The 19,482-nt window shown below is 41.1% G+C and overlaps 1 protein-coding gene across 1 annotated transcript in view; it reads left to right on the forward strand.

Moving 5' to 3' along the window:
• Positions 1-4,725: 4,725 nt before the first annotated feature.
• Positions 4,726-19,482, forward strand: part of A2ML1 (alpha-2-macroglobulin like 1) — a 40,856-nt gene continuing 26,099 nt past the window's right edge. The window contains exons 1-11 of the mRNA XM_059404719.1: positions 4,726-4,790; positions 5,495-5,678; positions 6,005-6,167; positions 6,762-6,814; positions 12,624-12,644; positions 13,416-13,575; positions 14,051-14,135; positions 14,825-14,951; positions 15,720-15,834; positions 16,382-16,491; positions 17,743-17,910. Of these exons, the coding sequence (XP_059260702.1) occupies positions 4,726-4,790; positions 5,495-5,678; positions 6,005-6,167; positions 6,762-6,814; positions 12,624-12,644; positions 13,416-13,575; positions 14,051-14,135; positions 14,825-14,951; positions 15,720-15,834; positions 16,382-16,491; positions 17,743-17,910 (1,251 nt within the window). The remainder of the gene's footprint in view (positions 4,791-5,494; positions 5,679-6,004; positions 6,168-6,761; positions 6,815-12,623; positions 12,645-13,415; positions 13,576-14,050; positions 14,136-14,824; positions 14,952-15,719; positions 15,835-16,381; positions 16,492-17,742; positions 17,911-19,482) is intronic.

Genomic DNA, 19,482 nt, shown 5'->3' on the forward strand with positions numbered 1-19,482 from the left:
TGTTGATTTCAGGGTCATGAGTTGAAGCTCCCTATTGGGCATGAATCCTTCTTAAAATAAAAATAAAATAAATTTAAAAAATAACTTTCCTATAAATCCTACGGCAGTGTTTGCTACAGTTATCATGATGTACATTACATCTCTACTATGTATTTATCATATAACTGGAAGTTTATACCTTTTGACCACCAACCTTCAATTCCCCTTCCCCTCTATCTCTGGTAACCACAAGTCTAATATCTTTTTCTATGAGCTTTGTTTTGTTTTGTTTTAGAGACATATAGAGAGTGTGCATGTGAGTGTGCAAATAGGGGACAGGGGTGAGAGGCAGAGGGAGAGTGAGAAAGAGAATCTTAAGCAAGCTCCATGCTCAGCATGGAACCCAATATGGGGCTTGATCTCCCAACCCTGAGATCATGACCTGAGCCGAAATCAAGTTGAGCACTTAACTGACTGAGCCACCCAGGCACCTATTTTTTTATTTTAGATTCCACATAAATAAGTAAACTCATAGAATATTTTTCTTTCTCCGTCTGACTTATTTTGCTTAGCATAATGCCTTCAAACTCCATCCACATTGTAAATGGTAAGATTTCTTCATTTTTTATGGCTAAATAATATTCCTGTGTGTATGTGCCAGTATATACACACATATATATCACAACTTCTTTATCCTTTCATCCGTCAGTGGATACTTAGGTAGTTTCCATGTATTGGCTATTGCAAATAATGTTGCTGTGAACATGGGGGTGCAGATACCTTTTCAAGTTAATGTTTTCATTTCCTTTGAATATAGTCCCCAAAGTGGATTGTGAAATTATATGATAGTTCTATTTTTAAGTTTTTGAGGATCCTCCATCCTGTTTACCATGGTGGCTGCACCAATTCATAAGCCCATCAACAATTCACAAGTGTTCCCTTTTCTCCACATACAAACTAACATTTGTTACCTCTTGTCTTTTTGATGAGGTTAAATTTTTTTCTACCTTTTTGTCCTCTGTGCTTCAGTTGGATAATTTCTATTGACTTATTTATAAGGTAAATATTGGTTAATTATTTTCTCAGCTGTGACAAGTTTACTTAAGAGCCTGAGGAAGGAGTTGCTCATCTCTGATAACTTATTTTTTTTAAATTTTCAGCATTTCTAATTGACTTTATCACTTCCATTTTTCTGCTGAAATTTCCCATCAGTTTATGGATATTGTCCACCATTTTTATTATAGTCCTTAAGGACTATAATATATAGTATTACTTCTACTTCTATTACTTCTAGCCATTTGATTTTTTATTTTTATTTTCTTAAAAGATTTTTTCTCAAAATATTTTCTACATCCAACATGGGGCTCAAACTTACAGGCCGGAGATCAAGAGTCACAGGCTCTACTGACTGGGCCAGCCAGGAGCCCCTCTTCTAGTCATTTTAAAGTTCCATTCAGATAGATCTCACTCCAATATCATCTATGAGTCTGACTCTGTCGGTTGCTTTGTATCTTCACAGGGCGTTGTCACCATTGTTGTCTTTGTTGTCATCATCATCTTCTTTTTGTAAGTCATATAATTTTTTTCTTTTAAGTAAGCTCTACACCCAGCATGGGGCTTAAACTCACAATCCTGAGATCAGGAGTTGCATGCTCTAATAACTGAGCCATCCAGGCACCCCATCACATAATTTTTGCTTAAATGACAGACACCTTGTCCAAAACAGGGGAGATTAAGTAAATAGCCTTTATATCTAGAAAGGGACACATCTCTTCTCAGTAGATGGAGTCATTCTGGTTAAAAGATGAGGTGGATTTAGGACTTGCTCTTTCCGTGTACCATAAGCTTCAAATTCCTCTTATGATGCCTTGTACTTGGGGTCGGGTCTGGAATGCTGGAGGCTTTTCTCAATGTTTGTTTTCCACTTTCAGCTCTCAGTTCCCTATACACATTATAGGCACCACAGAGGTGGTCTCTCTCCATATTTTTGCCCCTCTGCCAATGGTGGACTGCTGCTATTTGTTATGTTTTTGGCTGGGTTGCTGCTGGTGAGAGGGTGTGGTAGTTCTCTCTTGACCTTTTCATCTTCAGTCATAGGTAGTCTATATGCCTGTGCCTTGGAGGATAAGATGTTCTTAGAAGTCCTGCCTCTACTCCTAATCAAACTTTGCTTTGTGTCTATGGCACGTCTTGTGTAGGTGTTTCCCGCCCTTCCTTCAGTCTTAGGAAACCTCTGAAAGTATGAGTATAGAATTCTTGGCTGAGGTCTGTTTCTTTTCCCTCCCTGTGAGGTTGGTTTTTTTTTTTTTGTTTTTTCCTCTTTTTCACTCTGTCCTTTCCCTGGCAACAGTGGGTCTTTACCTGTGCAACAATTGGGAGAACAGTATTTACCACTTTTTTCCAGAATCTTAAGCTTTCTTAAAAGAGTTTGGGCAGCTGGGGCCTTTCCTGCGGGATAGATAATACTGTCCTCTATGTCTATACTACTATGGGAGGCTCTTTTCAGTCTCATTCTGTATCCAATCTTTCTTACGAGCCCTTGGTAACGGTCATGGAAGAGAACCCGTAAATAAGTACAAGCTTCCCGTATGGCACACAGAGATTCTTTGTTGTTATTCTAGACCACACTAGACCTTTAGTGATTCATTAAAATCTTAGCTGTGTCCTTAGTTGCTTCTGTGATGGCCCAAGTACCTCCCATGTTCCAGCACAGAGGAAACAACTCAACACTTAAGTCTCTTCTTGGAAGAAGCTGTGCCTCCTTGGATTTTAGACTAGTGAGTTAACTGGCAATCTCTGCTCAGCTCTTACATTCAACTTTCTGGTTCAAAAAAGGTTATGATTTAGCTTTTTTGAGTATCAGGGAGGGGAAAATGCTCTTTCCAACTTTTTTTTTTTTTTAATGTCCTAAGTGGAAGTGGAACTTCCTACCTATTGTTTTGTGTCCTCCAATTAGTGTTGCAAACAATTCCCCTTGTCATGAAAATACTGTTTTTAATGGCTGTGTATTGTTGCTTTATATTAATATAGCAATTTTCAACCAGATTTATATTATTGGGCATTGTATAGACTTAACATTTGATTTTCCCAGCATCTTTACTCCAGTGCACTTCCTATAGTAATGGACTCCTTTCTTTAGAAAACCCCCTCCTGTCCAATTCCATGTGTTATTTTGGGATTGCCAGTCACAGTACTTCATCGTGCTGGCCTCTGCATGGTAAGAATGACCCAGGTCCACCTGTTGTGGTATCTTGGCTACAGTGATTAATCCAGAGCTGAGCATATGAGACAAGGAGGAACAAAATCCATTTTCAGAAATTTCTCTGAGTTAGATGAAAAACTTCTGTATCTTGGGATCATAGGGCTGGAAGGATTCCCAGCTCCCTCTTCTCCACTACTTGAAGGAAATCCTGTGTATAGTGGGACTGAGAGATTGGGAGAAATGAGTCCTGACAGCATCAGTGCCTAATTTCAGGCCATAACATTTCCAGTTTCTCTGGTTCCTTCGGTTCTTCATGTCTGATCCACCCATTACCAAAAAATTCTTTTTCGTCTAAGTTGGTTTGATTTGGGTTGTTCATTCATTGGGTTGTTCATTTGGGTTGTACTCCAGAAAGTATCCTAATTTATACCCTAGGTAGCGTTCAAGTCTCGCTAAAATAAAGAATACAGTGAAGAAACTTACGGTCGATACATTTTTTGCATACATGCATGCTCTCTTCGCTCATTAAGAAACATTTCCAATGGGGCACCTGGGTGACTCAGCAGGTTAAGCCTCTGCCTTTGGCTCAGGTCATGATCTCAGGGTCCTGGGATTGAGTCCTGCATGGGTCTCTCTGCTCAGCAGAGAGCCTGCTTCCCACCCCCCCAGCTCTCTCTCTGCCTGTCTCTCTGCCTACTTGTGATCTCTCTGTCAAATAAATAAATCTTAAAAAAAAAAAAATTCCAAAATAAGAATTGCTGGTTCATAGAAATGTGAAAGTGTTTCGATGTGTGTGAAATTGTCTTCAGAAAGGTTATCCATTTATACTTTTATAAGGAGTGTATATGTCCCTATTTCCACATAATCACAGGAATACTGAGTAGTATTAATTTTTAAAATTCCCCAATAGATAGAGATATACTGCTTTTATCTTGATACTATTCCTATACCTGTGTTCCCAAGTATGTCTTTTTTTTTTTTTTTTAAGATTTTATTTATTTATTTGACAGAGAGAGAGATCACAAATAGGCAGAGAGACAGACAGAGAGAGAGATGAGGAGAGGCAGGCTCCCTGCTGAGCAGAGAGCCCAATGCGGGACTCGATTCCAGGCCCCTGGGATCATGACCTGAGCAGAAGGCAGAGGCTTAACCCACTGAGCCACCCAGGCACCCCCCAAGTATTTCTTAATAGAATAACAAGAGAGCAAAGATCAAACGTGGATGGAAATTTGGAATGAAACCAGAAAAAAAGGGAGAAGTCCAAAATTTGTTCTGAGAGCATTACCACTGTGAATACTCAGCCCTGAGATTTCCCCAGAATAGGTATTAAGGAATGGCTGAGCCAGTATGAATGTTTCAGGGAGAAATAAATTTGAGGGAGTGAATAGAAGTCCTACCCAGGGTTACCACCTTAGCCTGAGGGCTCCAATAGGTGATTGGCTGATGCATTAATCAAAAGCTCCACACCCTGTGGGGTTAATATATATATTATAGCAGGGACCCAGACTTCTGGTTCCTGCTATTGAGGAATCTCACCCACAAGGATGTGGGCTCAACTCCTTCTAGGAATATTGACCCTAACACCAGCCATTGCAGAAAAATATCTCCCGTAAGTGCTTGGTGTCAGTGTTGATTTGGGGCAGGTGGCTTCTTTGCTTTTCTCAAATGTAAATACGGAAGAGAAGAGATAATCTCTGATTTATTTTAATTTCCTTCTCATCTGTTCCTTCTTTGGTTTCATTTCTCCTTTATCCAGAGAGAAAGGCAGAGGCACCAAAAGGAAGCTTTAAGAAAGATAACATTAGGGCACCTGGGTGGCTCAGTGGGTTAAGCTGCTGCCTTTGGCTTGGGTCATGATCTCAGGGTCCTGGGTTCGAGTCCTGCATCGGGCTCTGTGCTCAGCAGGGAACCTACTTCCTCCTCTCTCTCTCTCTGCCTACTTGGGATCTCTCTCTGTCAAATAAATAAATAAAATCTTTAAAAAATAAAAAAGATAATGTTTTTTAAAAAAGATAATGTTTATAGTAGACTCCTCATACCCTGTTCTCTCTAATAGAATTAATTTCCTTTCTGGTACCCTAGGTGTAGATTCTCAGTGATGGCCTCCTAGTTGTGGTTGGTTTAAGGCTGTGCACAGCTTAAGGCTGATTTATTTGTTACTCACCTGTTTGTCCCTTATAGAAAATAAGGTTCACAAAGGCGGGGATCAGTCTGTTAAATTCACTGCTGTATGCTGAGTGCTTAGGAAAGGGCTTAATTTTTCACTGAGTGAATGAATCATTACGCCCTGAAATCCTTTTGCTTCCTTAATAGAAACTACCTGGTGACAGTACCAGCCCAGCTTAACTTCCCCTCTACCCAGAGAGTTTGTTTGGATCTGAGCCCTGGGTGCCTTGATGTAAAATTCACTATTACTCTGGAGACCAAGGACAAGACTCAGAAGTTGCTAGAAACCTCTGGATTGAAGAAGAGGCACTTACAGTGCATCTCCTTTCTGGTAAGCACAGATTTAACTCCAACTCTGCTCTCTTCCTTTCTTAGCTTCCTTCCTAGGCATTTAGGCAATCTAAACTGTAAGTATGATTTCTGTTATTTTACTTTTGCTACAGTCTTTAAACCTGTCTCCCCTAAACCTAAACTGAACTCTTGGCCGTAACACATTCACAATTTCCTTGACCTTGGATTTCTTCTTTTACTTTTTGACCTTAACCTCTGAACATGGTTTCTCTTCTTCCTGGCAACTTGTTTTATGACCCTACCCTTGCTACCCCCAGCTGTTTCCCCAATATCCTACTCTGCCACAGAGCTCCCTTCTCTTTTCAGGTACCACCTCCTGCTGGTGGCACAGAGGAAGTGGCTACAATCTGGGTTTCGGCTACTGGAAATAATACCAGCTTTGAGGAGAAGAAAAAGGTTCTAATTCAGAGGCAGGGGAATGGCGTCTTTATACAAACTGACAAACCTATCTACAACCCAGGGCAGGAAGGTAAGAGGCACACAGACGGGATTCGACAAAAGACAGGACAAACCGTTGCCCATATTCTGAAAGAGGGCCTTTGTGGTTGGGTGAGAGGTCAATGGAACAAGGCAGGAGGGAGGAAGGTTTGCAGGGAGGAGGGGTCCCAGGTGTTGAAGACACGCTGTGTTACATCAGTGGGAGTAAGTGGGTGGAGTTGCTAGTGTGTGTGTGTATCTGAAACAAAAGTACACATTTTTCCTGGGATGGAATTTGGCAACTTTAACTGGGCTTCTGCATCTTACAGCAAGCTGCTGATGTGAATAAGACAGCATCAAGAAACATTTTATAAGGACATTTTCAAGGGCTTTTCGCTTGAGCCCCTGGTATTTGTACTTTGTGCCTTCTTTGGTAGAAGGGCCTTACATTCTAATGTTTCCAAGTGAGGGGCTGGGTGGGGCTTTGACCTCTCTCTCAGACTCAGTTTTAGTTTTTTGTTTTGTTTTAAAGTAAAACCTGATGGAATTTTGCTGACTTCGAAGTGTGTGGGGGAAGTAGAAAGGGTGGAAAAAAGATTCATAGAGGGGAAAACCCCCTTTGCCAATGATGTCTGTTCTGTTCTAGTGCACTTCCGCATTGTCACCCTGAACAGCAGCTTTATCCCAGTGAATGACAAGGTGAGAATTTAGTTGGGAAGAGGGAAAGGGAGAGGAGTAGGGCAGACTGAGAGAGAGTGGGCAAAAGGAGATTCTTTCTAAAGAGTGCGATGAGGTGAAGTCATGTGAGATCCAGAATGTTTGTGCTAGTCTCAGATTACAAGTCTAAACCCTCCTTGTCCTATCTTCTAAAAACAGGCAGCATGGATAGCTGAGAACATCAGTTAGATTAGCATTCCTGAGAGATGCTCATATCCACTGTCATCTTAAAGGGATTTTTAAAGGGACACCTGGATGGCTCAGTCTGTTAAGCATCTGCCTCAGGCTCAGGTCTTAATCCCAGGGTTCTGGGCTCAAGTCCCTGCATCTGGGACCTTGCTCAGCAGGGGAGTCTGCGTCTCCCTCTGCCTGCCACTCCCCCGGTTTGTGTGCTAGAGCACATGCTCCTCTCTCTCTCTCTCTGTGTCAAATAAATAAATAAGTCCTTAAAAATAAAGAGAGTTTTTGAAAACTTCCAGGCCTTTTCTCCAGGAATGACACCATGTGGCTTTGCAGTTCTGATATTAGAAATAATTCAGGAGGATGTTTAACAAAAAAAAAAAAAAAAAAAAAAAAAAGAATATCCATCCCCACCATCCTTTACTACAAGGCAAGGTGTTTGATAATGTAGGCAATTCTCTTAAGACTATATTATGTGCCAGGGCACCTGGGTGGTTCAGTGGGTTAAGCCTCTGCCTTTGGCTCAGGTCATGATCTCAGAGTCCTGGGGTTGAGCCCCACATCAGGCTCTCTGCTGAGCAGAGAGCCTGCTTCCCAACCCCCAACTCTCTCTCTGCCTACTTGTGATCTCTCTGTCAAATAAATAAATAAAATCTTAAAAAAAAAATAGACTACATTATATGCCAAAAGTTAAAAGGTGGTAACATCTGGAGATTATTTGAATGCTCCTTGAACAGTTCAATCCCTAGAATCATAAGCCTTATGATACGTTTGATCTCAACGTAGGCTTCGTGTCAGTTTTACATTTCTGAAATGCTTGCCTCTCGGAGATGCCTGTTGTTTTCTCTCTCCTTCAGTCACAGCTCAGGATACATGCTGTGTCACGAAGCTTCTAAAGATAGTGATAGGGTAAGCATTATTCTTTATTCCCATCTCCATGTTCTCAGAGCTTGTTTCTTTTCCCTGAACACACAATGAAGGGATCAGCTTATTGATCAGCAGCTTCCTTCACCACTACTTTCTTCCTCAATTTAGAATTCTTTTCTATTGCTCTTTCCTATCACCTGTATCCTTTCTTCATCAATCCAGCTTAATATTGCCTACTTTTTTTTTCCCCCAGGATTTTATTTATTAATTTGACAGAGACAAAGCAAGAGAGGGAACACAAGCAGGGGGAGTGGGAAAGGGAGAAGCAGGCTCCCCACTGAGCAGGGACCCCAATGTGGGATCCTATCCCAGGATCCTGGGATCATGAACGGATCCTGGGATCATGAACCCAGCCCAAGGCAGACGCTTAACCGACTCAGACCCAGGAGCCCCTAATATTGCCCACTTTTTTCCCAGTAGACTGGTAATCCCAGTGCTGAGGGAAGTACTAGTGGAGAGCGTGGCCACCACAGCCAAGTGTTAGTTTAGGCTCTACTGCCCCCTGAAGGTGGATCTCATTAGCTACCCCTTGTTACTCTCCTTCCTCCACACAGGTTAGACCCATTACTGAGAGGTGTTCTGATTTCCATCCTTATTCTCTATTTCTGTTGTAAAATTACTCCTTCCTCTCCACAGCATTTCTTTACACAGCCCCCGACTCCAAGATCCAATCTGAAACACTGAAAATTTGAAATTCCAATTTGGAATACTGAGATAAACTAAAGGAATTTTTTCTAAGAAACTGAGGGACAAAGATTGTGAGGTTACAGAGGACAGTATTTTATCCTGAGGCAACTGAAGTATACTTGAGATTTATTGAGCCTCTCTGGTTTGGTTTCTACAACCATTTATTCACAAATCTCAGCCTGCATCCGGTTGGAAATGCTATTTTCCTAGCATTGTTGAACACTTGTTTTTTTCCGGAGCCTACTTCTGGGTAATTGGTGTGCTCCCAGATTCTTGACTCTCTGTGTGAGAAGAGTACTTTGTCATCTGAGAGGTGTTCTTTTTCTGTACTTTTTAGCAGTCCACAGTAGTCTCATTTGTGTCTCCTTGTTGTCTGTGTAGCTGTGGTTTGTAAGAATCCTGTCTCCCTCTTTATCTTGAAGGGGAGCAGAATGTGCTACCCCAACATGGGCTCCTTTGCCATGTGGATTATTTTGAGCTGAAGGCAATGATGAGCCAAAATGCTCAGGAAAAATTATTTTACTTCTCCCTTAACTGACTAAAAGAATTTATATAGTTGGGAAGGTGCCTGGGTGGCCCAGTTTGTTGCATGTCTGACTCTTGATTTTGGCTCAGGTCACATCTCAGGGTCTTGGAATCAAGTCTTGCCTTGGGCTCCATGCTCAGGGTGGAGTCTGCTTGAGATTCTTCCTCTCTCTCTCCCTCTGCCCTTCCCCCACTCTTGCTCTCTCTCTCGAAATAAATAAAATCTTAAAAAAAAAAAAAAAAGAGATCTTAAATGGGGGCATGGCCCAGTTACCAGATACAACTTTTTTTTACCTAAAAGATCCATCTGCATGGTAGGACAAACATTTGATTACCAACCATCTGCTCTTCTGATCTTCCTGTGAATTGCCCCATTTCCCGCTGAAGCCCCAGGCTCCTATCTCATTCCTTAGCTTAGAATGGCATATAAGTGAGTCTCAGTTGCCTGGCAGCCCATGAGTCTCACTGTCTTTGTGCAGATGTATGTAATTAAATTTTTTCTCCTGTTACTCCATCTTTTGTCAATTTAACTATTAAACCAGCCAAAGAACCTAGAAGGGAAGAAGGGAAATTTTTCTGTTCCTATAATCCTTATCTCTCATTTTTTGGCTGTTCTGAAGAATTGCCATTAAGCTGGATATCAGGGCTGATAGTTGTATTTAATGAATCTCTGTTTCTTCACTGGTTAACATCACGTGGTACTTGGTCTAAGAATCAAAGGCAAGCACCATCTTGATTTCATTCCCTTTTCCTTCCAAGTGAGATCCAGTTCTTGTATGCTCTCTGAGGTCCCTGTATTTAAATTCCAGCTTTCAATCTCATTTAGTTTTTAAGTGTATATAATACTAATTGGAATGCCCAGAATTCAGTAAGTGTATAGTCTCTAATCAAGTCTTTTTTTTTTTTAAGATTTTATTTATTTATTTATTTGACAGTCAGAGATCACAAGGAGGCAGAGAGTCAGGCAGAGAGAGAGGGAAGCAGGCTCCCTGCTGAGCAGAGAACCCCATGCAGGACTCGATTCCAGGACTTCAAGATCATAACCTGAGCTGAAGGCACCAGCTTAACCCACTGAACCACCCAGGCACCCTCTAATCAAGTCTTAACTATATTAATACTTTAGACATATACTCTCTCTCTTTTTTTAAGACTTATTAGAGAGAGAGAGAGAGAGAGAGAGAGAGAAAGAGAGCATGAGTAGCAGGGGCAAAAGGAGAAGGAGAATCTGAAGCAGACTCTGCAATGAGTGTGGAGCCTGATTCGAGACTCAGTCTCATGACTCTGAGATTCTGACCTGAGCCAAAACCAAGAGTCAGTGCCTAGCTGACTGTACCACCCCAGCACCCCCAACATTTTAGATATTCTAATTACCAATTTCCTTGGCTATGATTTTGTACAATTCTAATTATTACAATTTCAAAAAAAATCAAAAGATCTTATACAAATAACACAATAAAAAGATGATTTTTCTCATAGATTATCTGGAGCAGTCATTTTGTTCTCAACTTTTTATTATAAGAATTTTCAAACATAACATTCATTATGTTTCATTTTGCCATATTCATTTTAATTGATCTTTTTTCTTTTTTTTCTGAATCATTTAAAAATAAGTTGCAGATATCATAACATGTTATTCCTGAACACTTTAGCATGTATCTTTTTAAAAGTAGATCCTAGGGGCATCTGGCTGGCTCAGTCAGTGGAGAGTGCGACTCTTAATCTTGAGGTTGTGAGTTTGAGCCACTGGTGGGTGTAGAGATTACTTAAAATTAAAATCTTTAAAAAAAGAAAGAAAAGGTCCATCTTAAATAATCATGATATCATTATCAAACCTAAGAAAATTAACAATAATCATTTGATATCATTTAATACCCAGTCTTAAATCAGCTTTTTTCAAATGAGTTTGAGGGTTTTTTCGAACTAAGATCTGATCAAGGTCTTTTAAATTTCTGTCTTTTAAATTTCTCTTAACTTAAAATAATCTTAATTTTTCATTTTTGACTTTTTTTTTTTTTTAAAGAGAGAGAGAGAGAGAGAAAGTGATCGGGCTAAATGACTTGTAGAATGTCATCATTCCAGAATATGACATCGACTTTTAGGGAAGCCTAGTTGTCTTACAGAGTATTCAACATTCTTGATTTGTCTGATAATTTCTTTACTGTGTAATCTAACTTGTTTCCCCATCTTCTGGAAGTTGTTCTGAGGTCTTAATTAGATTTAAGCTAAACATTTTTGGCAAAAATGTTTACTAGACAATGCTATGAACCTCCAGTATACTCTAAAGGATATACATAATGTCAGGTTGTCCCATTATTAGTGAAAATGAATTTGATTACTTGCTTAAGGTAAGTAATTTCTGTAAAGATATGACTTCTCTTCAGATTTTTAAATTTATTTTAATTTTTAAATTTTTATTTTTTTCAATATTAATTTGAGAGAGAGAGAGAAAGAGAGAGAGCGAGCATGAGCTGGGGGGAGGGGCAGAGCAAGAGGAAGAAGCAGACTCCCCGCCAAGCAGGGAGCTGGATGTGGAACTCAATGTGGGGCTCAATCCGAGGACCCTGAGATCATGACCTGAGCCAAAGGCAGACACTTAACCGACTGAGCCATGCAGGTGTCCCTCATTTTTTTAATTTATTTAATGTAAGTTCCATGCCCATCTTGGGGCTTAGACACAACCTTGAGATCAAGAGTCACAAGCTCTACTGACTGAGCCAGCCAGGTGTCCCAGCCTTTTTTTTTTTAATTAGTAAATAATTTTGGTGACACTTTAGCACTTAGCCCAATAACCTGTTCACCACTAACCTTTTAATTTTAGCATCCATTTTCTTGAAGTCTTTTGATGGAACTCTTTAAAAAAATTTTTTTAAATATTTTAATAATATTTTATTTATTTATTTGACAGAGAGAGAGAGAGAGAGACAGAGAGCAAAAGCAGGGGGAGCAGCAGGGGGGAGCCTGATACCCGGGACTCGATCCCCAGGATCCTGGGATCATGACCTGGGCCAAATGCAGATGCTTAACGAACTGAGCCACCCAGGCACCTCCATGGAACTCTTTTAAACAAAATATTTTTTAGAAGGGATTCAGACAGCAGAGGAGGAGTCAAGGAGATAGTTGGCTCCCAAGAAGAGGTTTAAACATTCGGGAGCCTCCAGATGCTAAGACTTTGTTTTCAGGCATGTTGTGGTAGAGCTCAGTCCCAGAGCCCTAAGGGATGCTGAAGGGTCTGAAGCTTCATTTCTTCAAATGTTATGGGGACTGTCAGTCCCTCTGAGGAAATCTCTTCTCTCTCCTCCCCTAGCCAGTAAGCTTTTGCTCCATCGTTACCCTGATGAAGGCACAAAAGAGCCATTTAGGAAGGAAGAAGAGGGCAACAGAGAAAGAGAGAGGCCCTTGTGAACTTTCTGCTTTCAGCCCATCCTTATTGCTTATCCTGCTTTAACCCACATTATCTGATTTTCCTTTTCAGTACTCCCTGGTGGAGCTGCAGGTAAGTCAAAGTTTCCTTTTCTTTTCTGTCCGTTGTGGAAAGGGGAAATTAATTTAGTGCTAAGCTTTCAAGCCAGAAACAACTCTGAGATCTTGGCCCCAAGCCTGAGACTGCCTCAGTACTGAGCACCCACAGCTCCACCCCAGCTGAGCCTTTCTCTTGCCTGTGCCCCCTGCCCCCTCGGTCCTGAGCCTCTGTAGAGAAGGACACCACTCTGCTGTGACTAGCCCTCCTACTCTGATTCCTGTGACTTTTCTGGGCCAGCCTTGGTTCGGTACTCCTCTTATTCTAATCGCTATCATCATAGATACTCAGCAGTTGAGTAGGACACGAATACTGTGGGAAGTACTAAGCAGGAAAGGGTCTAGAACGGTGACTGCCCACAGCAACCCCTCCATGGTTCTGTTAGATTATCTTTCAGGTACATTGTGCTAAATTCCTTCAGCATTGCCCCTAAATAGTTACCAAGAATAAGCCCTTTGCAAAGGACATTTTAAAACCCATGTTCTGAAATTGGCAGTAACACATTTGAGAACTCAGTCTGATTATTTGAATCCACAAAGATGCTTTTTATCCCAAATGGGGTCGGACCCATAGGAAAATTTATTGTGCTTAGTAATAAAAAAAATCATAGTAGAAACTATAGCTGTTCTTCCTGGTCATGAACGACGAGTGGGATTCTTCCCCTGCACTTTGTGTCTTTACCTGCTTTTTGCAGTGCTGAGTGAGAAACAGGCAGGTACGTCATGAATTTCTTTCTAACAAACACAGGATCCAAATAGCAACAGGATCGCACAGTGGCTGGAAGTGGTTCCTGAGCAAGGCATTGTAGACCTCTCCTTCCAGCTGGCACCAGAGGCAACGCTGGGAACCTATACAGTAGCAGTGGCCGGGGGCACGGCCTTTGGCACCTTCAGTGTGGAAGAATATGGTAGGTGGGAGAATTAGCAGGTCAAAGTGTTGGACACAATCTTGTCCCCAAATCAGCAAAGGTAAAGTAAAATCTACTATGGGGAGGGATTTTTAAAACAATTTTTTTTAAAGATTTTATTTATTTATTTCAGACAGGGATCACAAGTAGGCAGAGAGGCAGGCAGAGAGAGAGAGGATGAGAAGCAGGCTCCCCACTGAGCAGAGAGCCTGACGGTGGGGCTCGATCCCAGGACCCTGGGATCATGACCTGAGCTGAAGGCAGAGTCTTTAACCCACTGAGCCACCCAGGTGCCCCTAAATTTATTTTTGAATCCAAGCTAAACCAGCTAATAACTTTGGGAGCATTTTGCTTTAATACTCCCCCCTTAAATTAATTTAAGTATGACTGTTTTTATACCCCTCTGTCTACTACCCGTATGGTCAAATTCTCTTTCTTTCTTTTCCTTTCCCACATCTATTTCCACTCTCTCCAGTGTTGCCTAAGTTTAAGGTGGATGTGGTGGAGCCCAGGCAATTATCAACAATGGAGGAATCCTTCTTAGTGAAAATCTGTTGTAGGTAAGAGTAAAGCTCTGGATCTGGTGAAGAGTAAAACTGTATTGAGAAGCTGACAAAGAGAGTGTTATGGGGAGAGTTGTTGTGGAGGCATGGAGGCAGTGGTTAAAATGTAAGATATTTTTAGATGGTCCCAAAGTCATGACTTAACCATTTTCTTTCTTTTCTTCCTTCTTTCTTTTTTTCTTTTTTAAGATTTTATTTATTTATTTGACGGAAAGAGAGCACACCGTGTGCGTAAGCAGGGGAGGTGGCAGGAGAGGGAGAGGGAAAAGCAGGCTCCCCATAGAGCAGGGAGCCCAATGCGGGGCTTATTCCCAGGGTGATGGGATCATGACCTGAACTGAAGGCAGATGCTTAACCACCTGAGCCACCCAGGAACCCCTAAGAACACATTTTCTAATTGTGTCTCTGCTGAGTCAGCATTATTGATTCAGTGTCTACCTAATGCAGAAAACAATATTGAGTCCCATGAAGAAATAGGAACAAGGAGAGAGAAAACACCATCTCTGTCCTTCAGAAGGTTCATAAGGCTATGAGTGAAGCAGGGAAGTGAACAAGACTAGGGAAGGACTGTTAGTACTTCACAAAGTTGGAGTAGGGGAAAGAAGAGACAATAGTGTTTTGGAAGAGGAGGGCTGGATCTCAAGTGCACTCTCCCAACTCTGACTTCTCGTGCTTTTCTGGGTTAGGTACACCTACGGAAAGCCCATCCTGGGGACAGCACAGGTATCTGTGTGTCAAAAGGCATATACTTACCATTTTCCAGAGGCAGGACGGGAACAGCTACCTGACAAGTGCAGGAATCTTTCTGGACAGGTGAGTAAATGGAATGTAGAAAAGGAACCTTATTCCTGTGTCCTAATGAATAGCTAAGCATCAGTATTAAAAAGTGGTAAAGGAATTTAAAAATTGAAACAGATGAACATGAGAAAAAGAGAGAGGCTCTTAACTATAGAGAACAAACTGAAGGTTGATGCAGAGGAGGCAGGTGGGGGGATGGGGTAACTGGGTGATGGACATTAAGGAGGGCACATGATGTAATGAGCACTGGATGTCATATATAAGTGATAAATCACAAAATTCTACTAATGAAACTAATATTATACTATATGTGAACTAACTGAAACCTAAATAAAAACTGAAAAAAGAAAACAAAAACTGAAAAAAGAAAAAAAATCGAAAAGTGGTTAAAAAATAAAAAGCAGTAAAAAGCCCAAAGTAGAAATCATTTCATACAATTATTGCCCTAGTTCCAAAGAACAAAGCAGTCTTCTTTACTCTAAATAGATGAAGTCTTTTTTAGAATCTGCCTTAGAGTCAAGAAATTAACCTAAATCCTTGAGAGGTACAGTTTTCCTGCAGTTGGTTCTCGCCCACACCCCTCCCATATCTTGGAACTTCAGAGTTGTTTCATGATTGTGTGTTGCTGGTGTATATACTCTATGTTATAGGGAAGTTTTTCTGTCTTGAAGGTGGAGAAACCAAAGCATGGAGATAAGAATTTCTTTCGATAGTGCGTTATGAAACGGGGGTAAAAGTTAGGTTATTCATCCTCTCTTTTTGGCCCCCTGATTGCTTCACCAGACAGACAAAACAGGATGCTTCTCTGCTTCTGTGGACATGTCCACTTTCAACCTCACTGGTTACATGTACAGCCACACCATCAATATTGTGGCTACTGTGGTGGAGGAAGGTACAGGTAAGTGGAATAGTCTTGGTTCATTAAGAAAAGAGGAAGGAGAAGGCCTGTTCCAGGGATAAACTTATTCAGAGGACTCAAGACTTACCCTCACTAGTGTTTGGGAATGACTCTGTTCCAAGGTCATAGTCAAAGGGAAGTGCCAGATTCCAGTCTGTCATCTGTTACTGTTTTCCCGAAAGGTTGGGGAGGAAGAGTTTGTTTGGATCTTTGGCCAGAAATATGTTCAGCTTCATACTTCTAGTGGCACTCTCCTTTCAGGGATTTTATGTGTTGTTGTTTTTTTTTTTTTTAAGATTTTATTTATTTATTTGACAGACAGAGATCAAGTAGACAGAGAGGCAGGCAGAGAGAGAGGGGAAGCAGGCTCCCCACTGAGCAGAGAGCCCGATGTGGGGCTTGATCCCAGGATCCTGAGATCATGACCTGAGCCGAAGGCAGAGGCTTAACCCACTGAGCCACCCAGGTGCCCCAGGGATTTTATGTTAAACATGAAGATGAGGATATCAGGTATTTCGATTGTCATACATCTGGTTTCCCTCTGCAGGAGTAGAAGCCAATACTACTCAGGATATTTACATTTCTTCAGAAGTGGGATCAATAACCTTTGAAGACACCAAAGACTTTTATTACCCCAATTTCCCCTTCAGTGGGAAGGTATGTTGAAACTCGTCTCTACACAAAAAATGTTTAACCATCCACCGTTGCCTTCTTCCTGTAGACGTAATAATAGCTAATTTAGCATTGTTCTAAGTACTTTACAGGTATTTACTTATTTAATCTTTACAACTACCCAGTGAGGTAGAAACTGTTATTGGCCCCATTTTACAGATAAGGGGACTGAGGCACAGCAAGGGTAAGTGATTTTCCAAAAGTTATACAGCTGGTAAGTGGTAACTAGGATCAACATCAGGCCTATCTCAAGTGCACTCTCAAGTGAGAGAGTGAGGCTGCCTGGATCCAGAGTATATACTCTTAATTCCTTATGCTGTGCTGCCCTTAATCTCACATGAGATGCACTTTGAATGTTAATGTGACTTTATTGCTTTTGCCAATGCCAGGGGCTCCTAATGTACAAATCTTTGAATTTTAGACCTGCAAGGTATCTAGAGAAATCATCTACTGTGGCTCCTCCCCTAAGCAAGATGAATGTTTAACTTTCTTTAACAGAGAGCCATTGATAGCTCCTTAAGCAGTTTCCTCAGAGATTTAAAAATTTCCTTTGTTGGTGTTTTCTTTCTTTCTTAAAAAAAAAACAAAAACAAACACAAAAAAACACAAAGCAAAACCAAAAACCAAAAACAAAAAACCCCATTTATTTATTTAAGTAATCTCTACACCCAACATGGGGCTTGAAGGCTTGACCTTCAGATCAAGAGGTACATGCTCTCCCAGCTGAGCCAGTCAGGCTTCACTCCTGTCTTCTTTCTGATACTTAACAATCTATCTATCTTTTTTTTAAGTTCCAAATAACTTTTCCACACAATAACCTTGTATATTTTTAGATCCATTTAGGCCCATCCTTAGTCATCTTTTCTCTAGACCAAGGACAATCCAGATCTTCTTAGAGCCTAAGGATTATACAATTTACGAGTGGAAGGGGACTCTGTTTAAAAAAAATTAAAGCAATATAATGTACAGAGAGCCTTGGAAGGGGCCCGTGTAAATGAAGCGTCTTAAAGCTTCATTAGCTACATGGCAAGTCTACTTCTGCTCCAGGCTGAGCTCCTCCTGTGTGTTTCTCATTTCCTCATAGATGTTAGTTTCCAATGCTTGAATCACACTTACCTGTTTTCTGGACTCCCTCCTGAAATGCGTTCTTAGAGTTTCTTTTATCACCTCAATTTACCACATACTTGAACTTACTCCAAACCTAATTCTAACATCCCAATAACCTTCATCCCCCAGATAAGAGTTAGGGGCCATGATGGCTCCCTTCTCAAGAATCATTCAGTATATCTGGTGATTTATGGCACAAATGGAACCATCAACCAGACCCTAACTACAGACAATGACGGCCTTGCTCCCTTCAAGCTGGATACAGTTAATTGGAGTGGGGGAGATATTTCTCTGGAGGTAAGGCTTCCCTGAGGGAAAACGTCAAACTTTTCCTGTTTCTCTCCCCTCCTCCCTCTGCTGTAATTCCATCTCCATCACTCATCAGTCCTGCTTCCCACTTGAGAAAATTTTGGGTTTTTTAAAAGATTTATTTGGAAGGGGGAAGGGGCAGAGGGAGGGGGAGAGAGAACCCCAAGCAGACTCAGAGCATGGAGCATGACATGGAGCTTAATCCTAGGACCCTGAGATCATGACGGAGCCAAAACCAAGAGTAGCATGCCCAACCAACTGAGCTACCCAGGTGCCCCAAGGGTTTTTTTGTTTTGTTTTGTTTTTAATATCAATCTAATAAATGGCCCTTCAGATAAAAATTGTTATTTCTTTATTTTTTTAAAGATTTTGTTTATTTATTTGACCAAGGGAGAGATCACAAGTAAGCAGAGAGAGAGAGAGAGAGAGAGGAGGAAGCAGGCTCCCTTCCAAGCCGAGAGCCTGATGTGGGACTTGATCCCAGGACCCTGAGATCATGACCTGAGCTGAAGGCAGAGTGTTATAACAACAAGGCTTAACCTCCTGTCTTCTTTCTGATACTTAACAATACATCTATCTTTTTTAAGTTCCAAATAACTTTTCCACACAATAACCTTGTATATTTTTAGATCCATTTAGGCCCATCCTTAGTCATCTTTTCTCTAGACCAAGAACAATCCAGATCTTCTTAGAGCCTAAGGATTATATTTAACCCACTGAGCCACCCAGGCACCCTAAAAATAGTTATTTCTACTAATTCATCTTTCAACTTATCCCCATCTCTATTTTGATCCTATATTTAAAATCAGAGTGGTGGGGCACCTGGGTGGCTCAGTGGGTTAAAGCCTCTGCTTTCAGCTCAGGTCATGGTCTCAGGGTCCTGGGATTGAGCCCCGAGTTGGGCTCTCTGCTTGGCGGGGAGCCTGCTTCCCTTCCTCTCTCTCTGACTGCCTCTCTGCCTACTTGTGATCTCTGTCACATAAACAAATAAACAAACAAACAAACAAATAAATAAATAAATCTTTTTTAAAAAATTAAATAAAATCAGAGTAGGGAGGAAAAAATAGTTCAGAGTCATTCTTTTCCTCCTATTTCCCTCTTCTCACCTGCCCTGGGCCATTACTCATAAAAAATGGCAAAGAAGAAAACTCTGCATTTTGGCTAACTTATAAGGAAAACTACTCATATCAGTAATCAACTGTGAAATAATGCTGCTCAACAAACAACTACAAAACTTTAGTGTTATAACAACAAGGCTTTATTGCTCATACATCTGGGGTAGTCAGATACGCAGCTCTGCTGATCTTGGTGGACTTCCTTACATGTTTGGGGATGAAGGCCAGTGTCTCATGCTCCAGAAAGCTATCCCAGGGATATTCTGATGGCAACGATGAGATACAAGAGCAAAAGTGGACCCAAAAGGGTTTCTCCAAGCTGGCATATGCTCACATCCCATTCCCAGCAAGTCACATGGTAGGCCTGAAGTTAGACTAGAAGGGTAATGATTACATGGTAAAGGACATGAACATGGGGAGGGACGGATTGTGCCATTAATGCAAT

The sequence above is a fragment of the Mustela nigripes genome, chromosome 6 (assembly GCF_022355385.1).
Source record: "Mustela nigripes isolate SB6536 chromosome 6, MUSNIG.SB6536, whole genome shotgun sequence".
NCBI lineage: Eukaryota > Metazoa > Chordata > Mammalia > Carnivora > Mustelidae > Mustela > Mustela nigripes.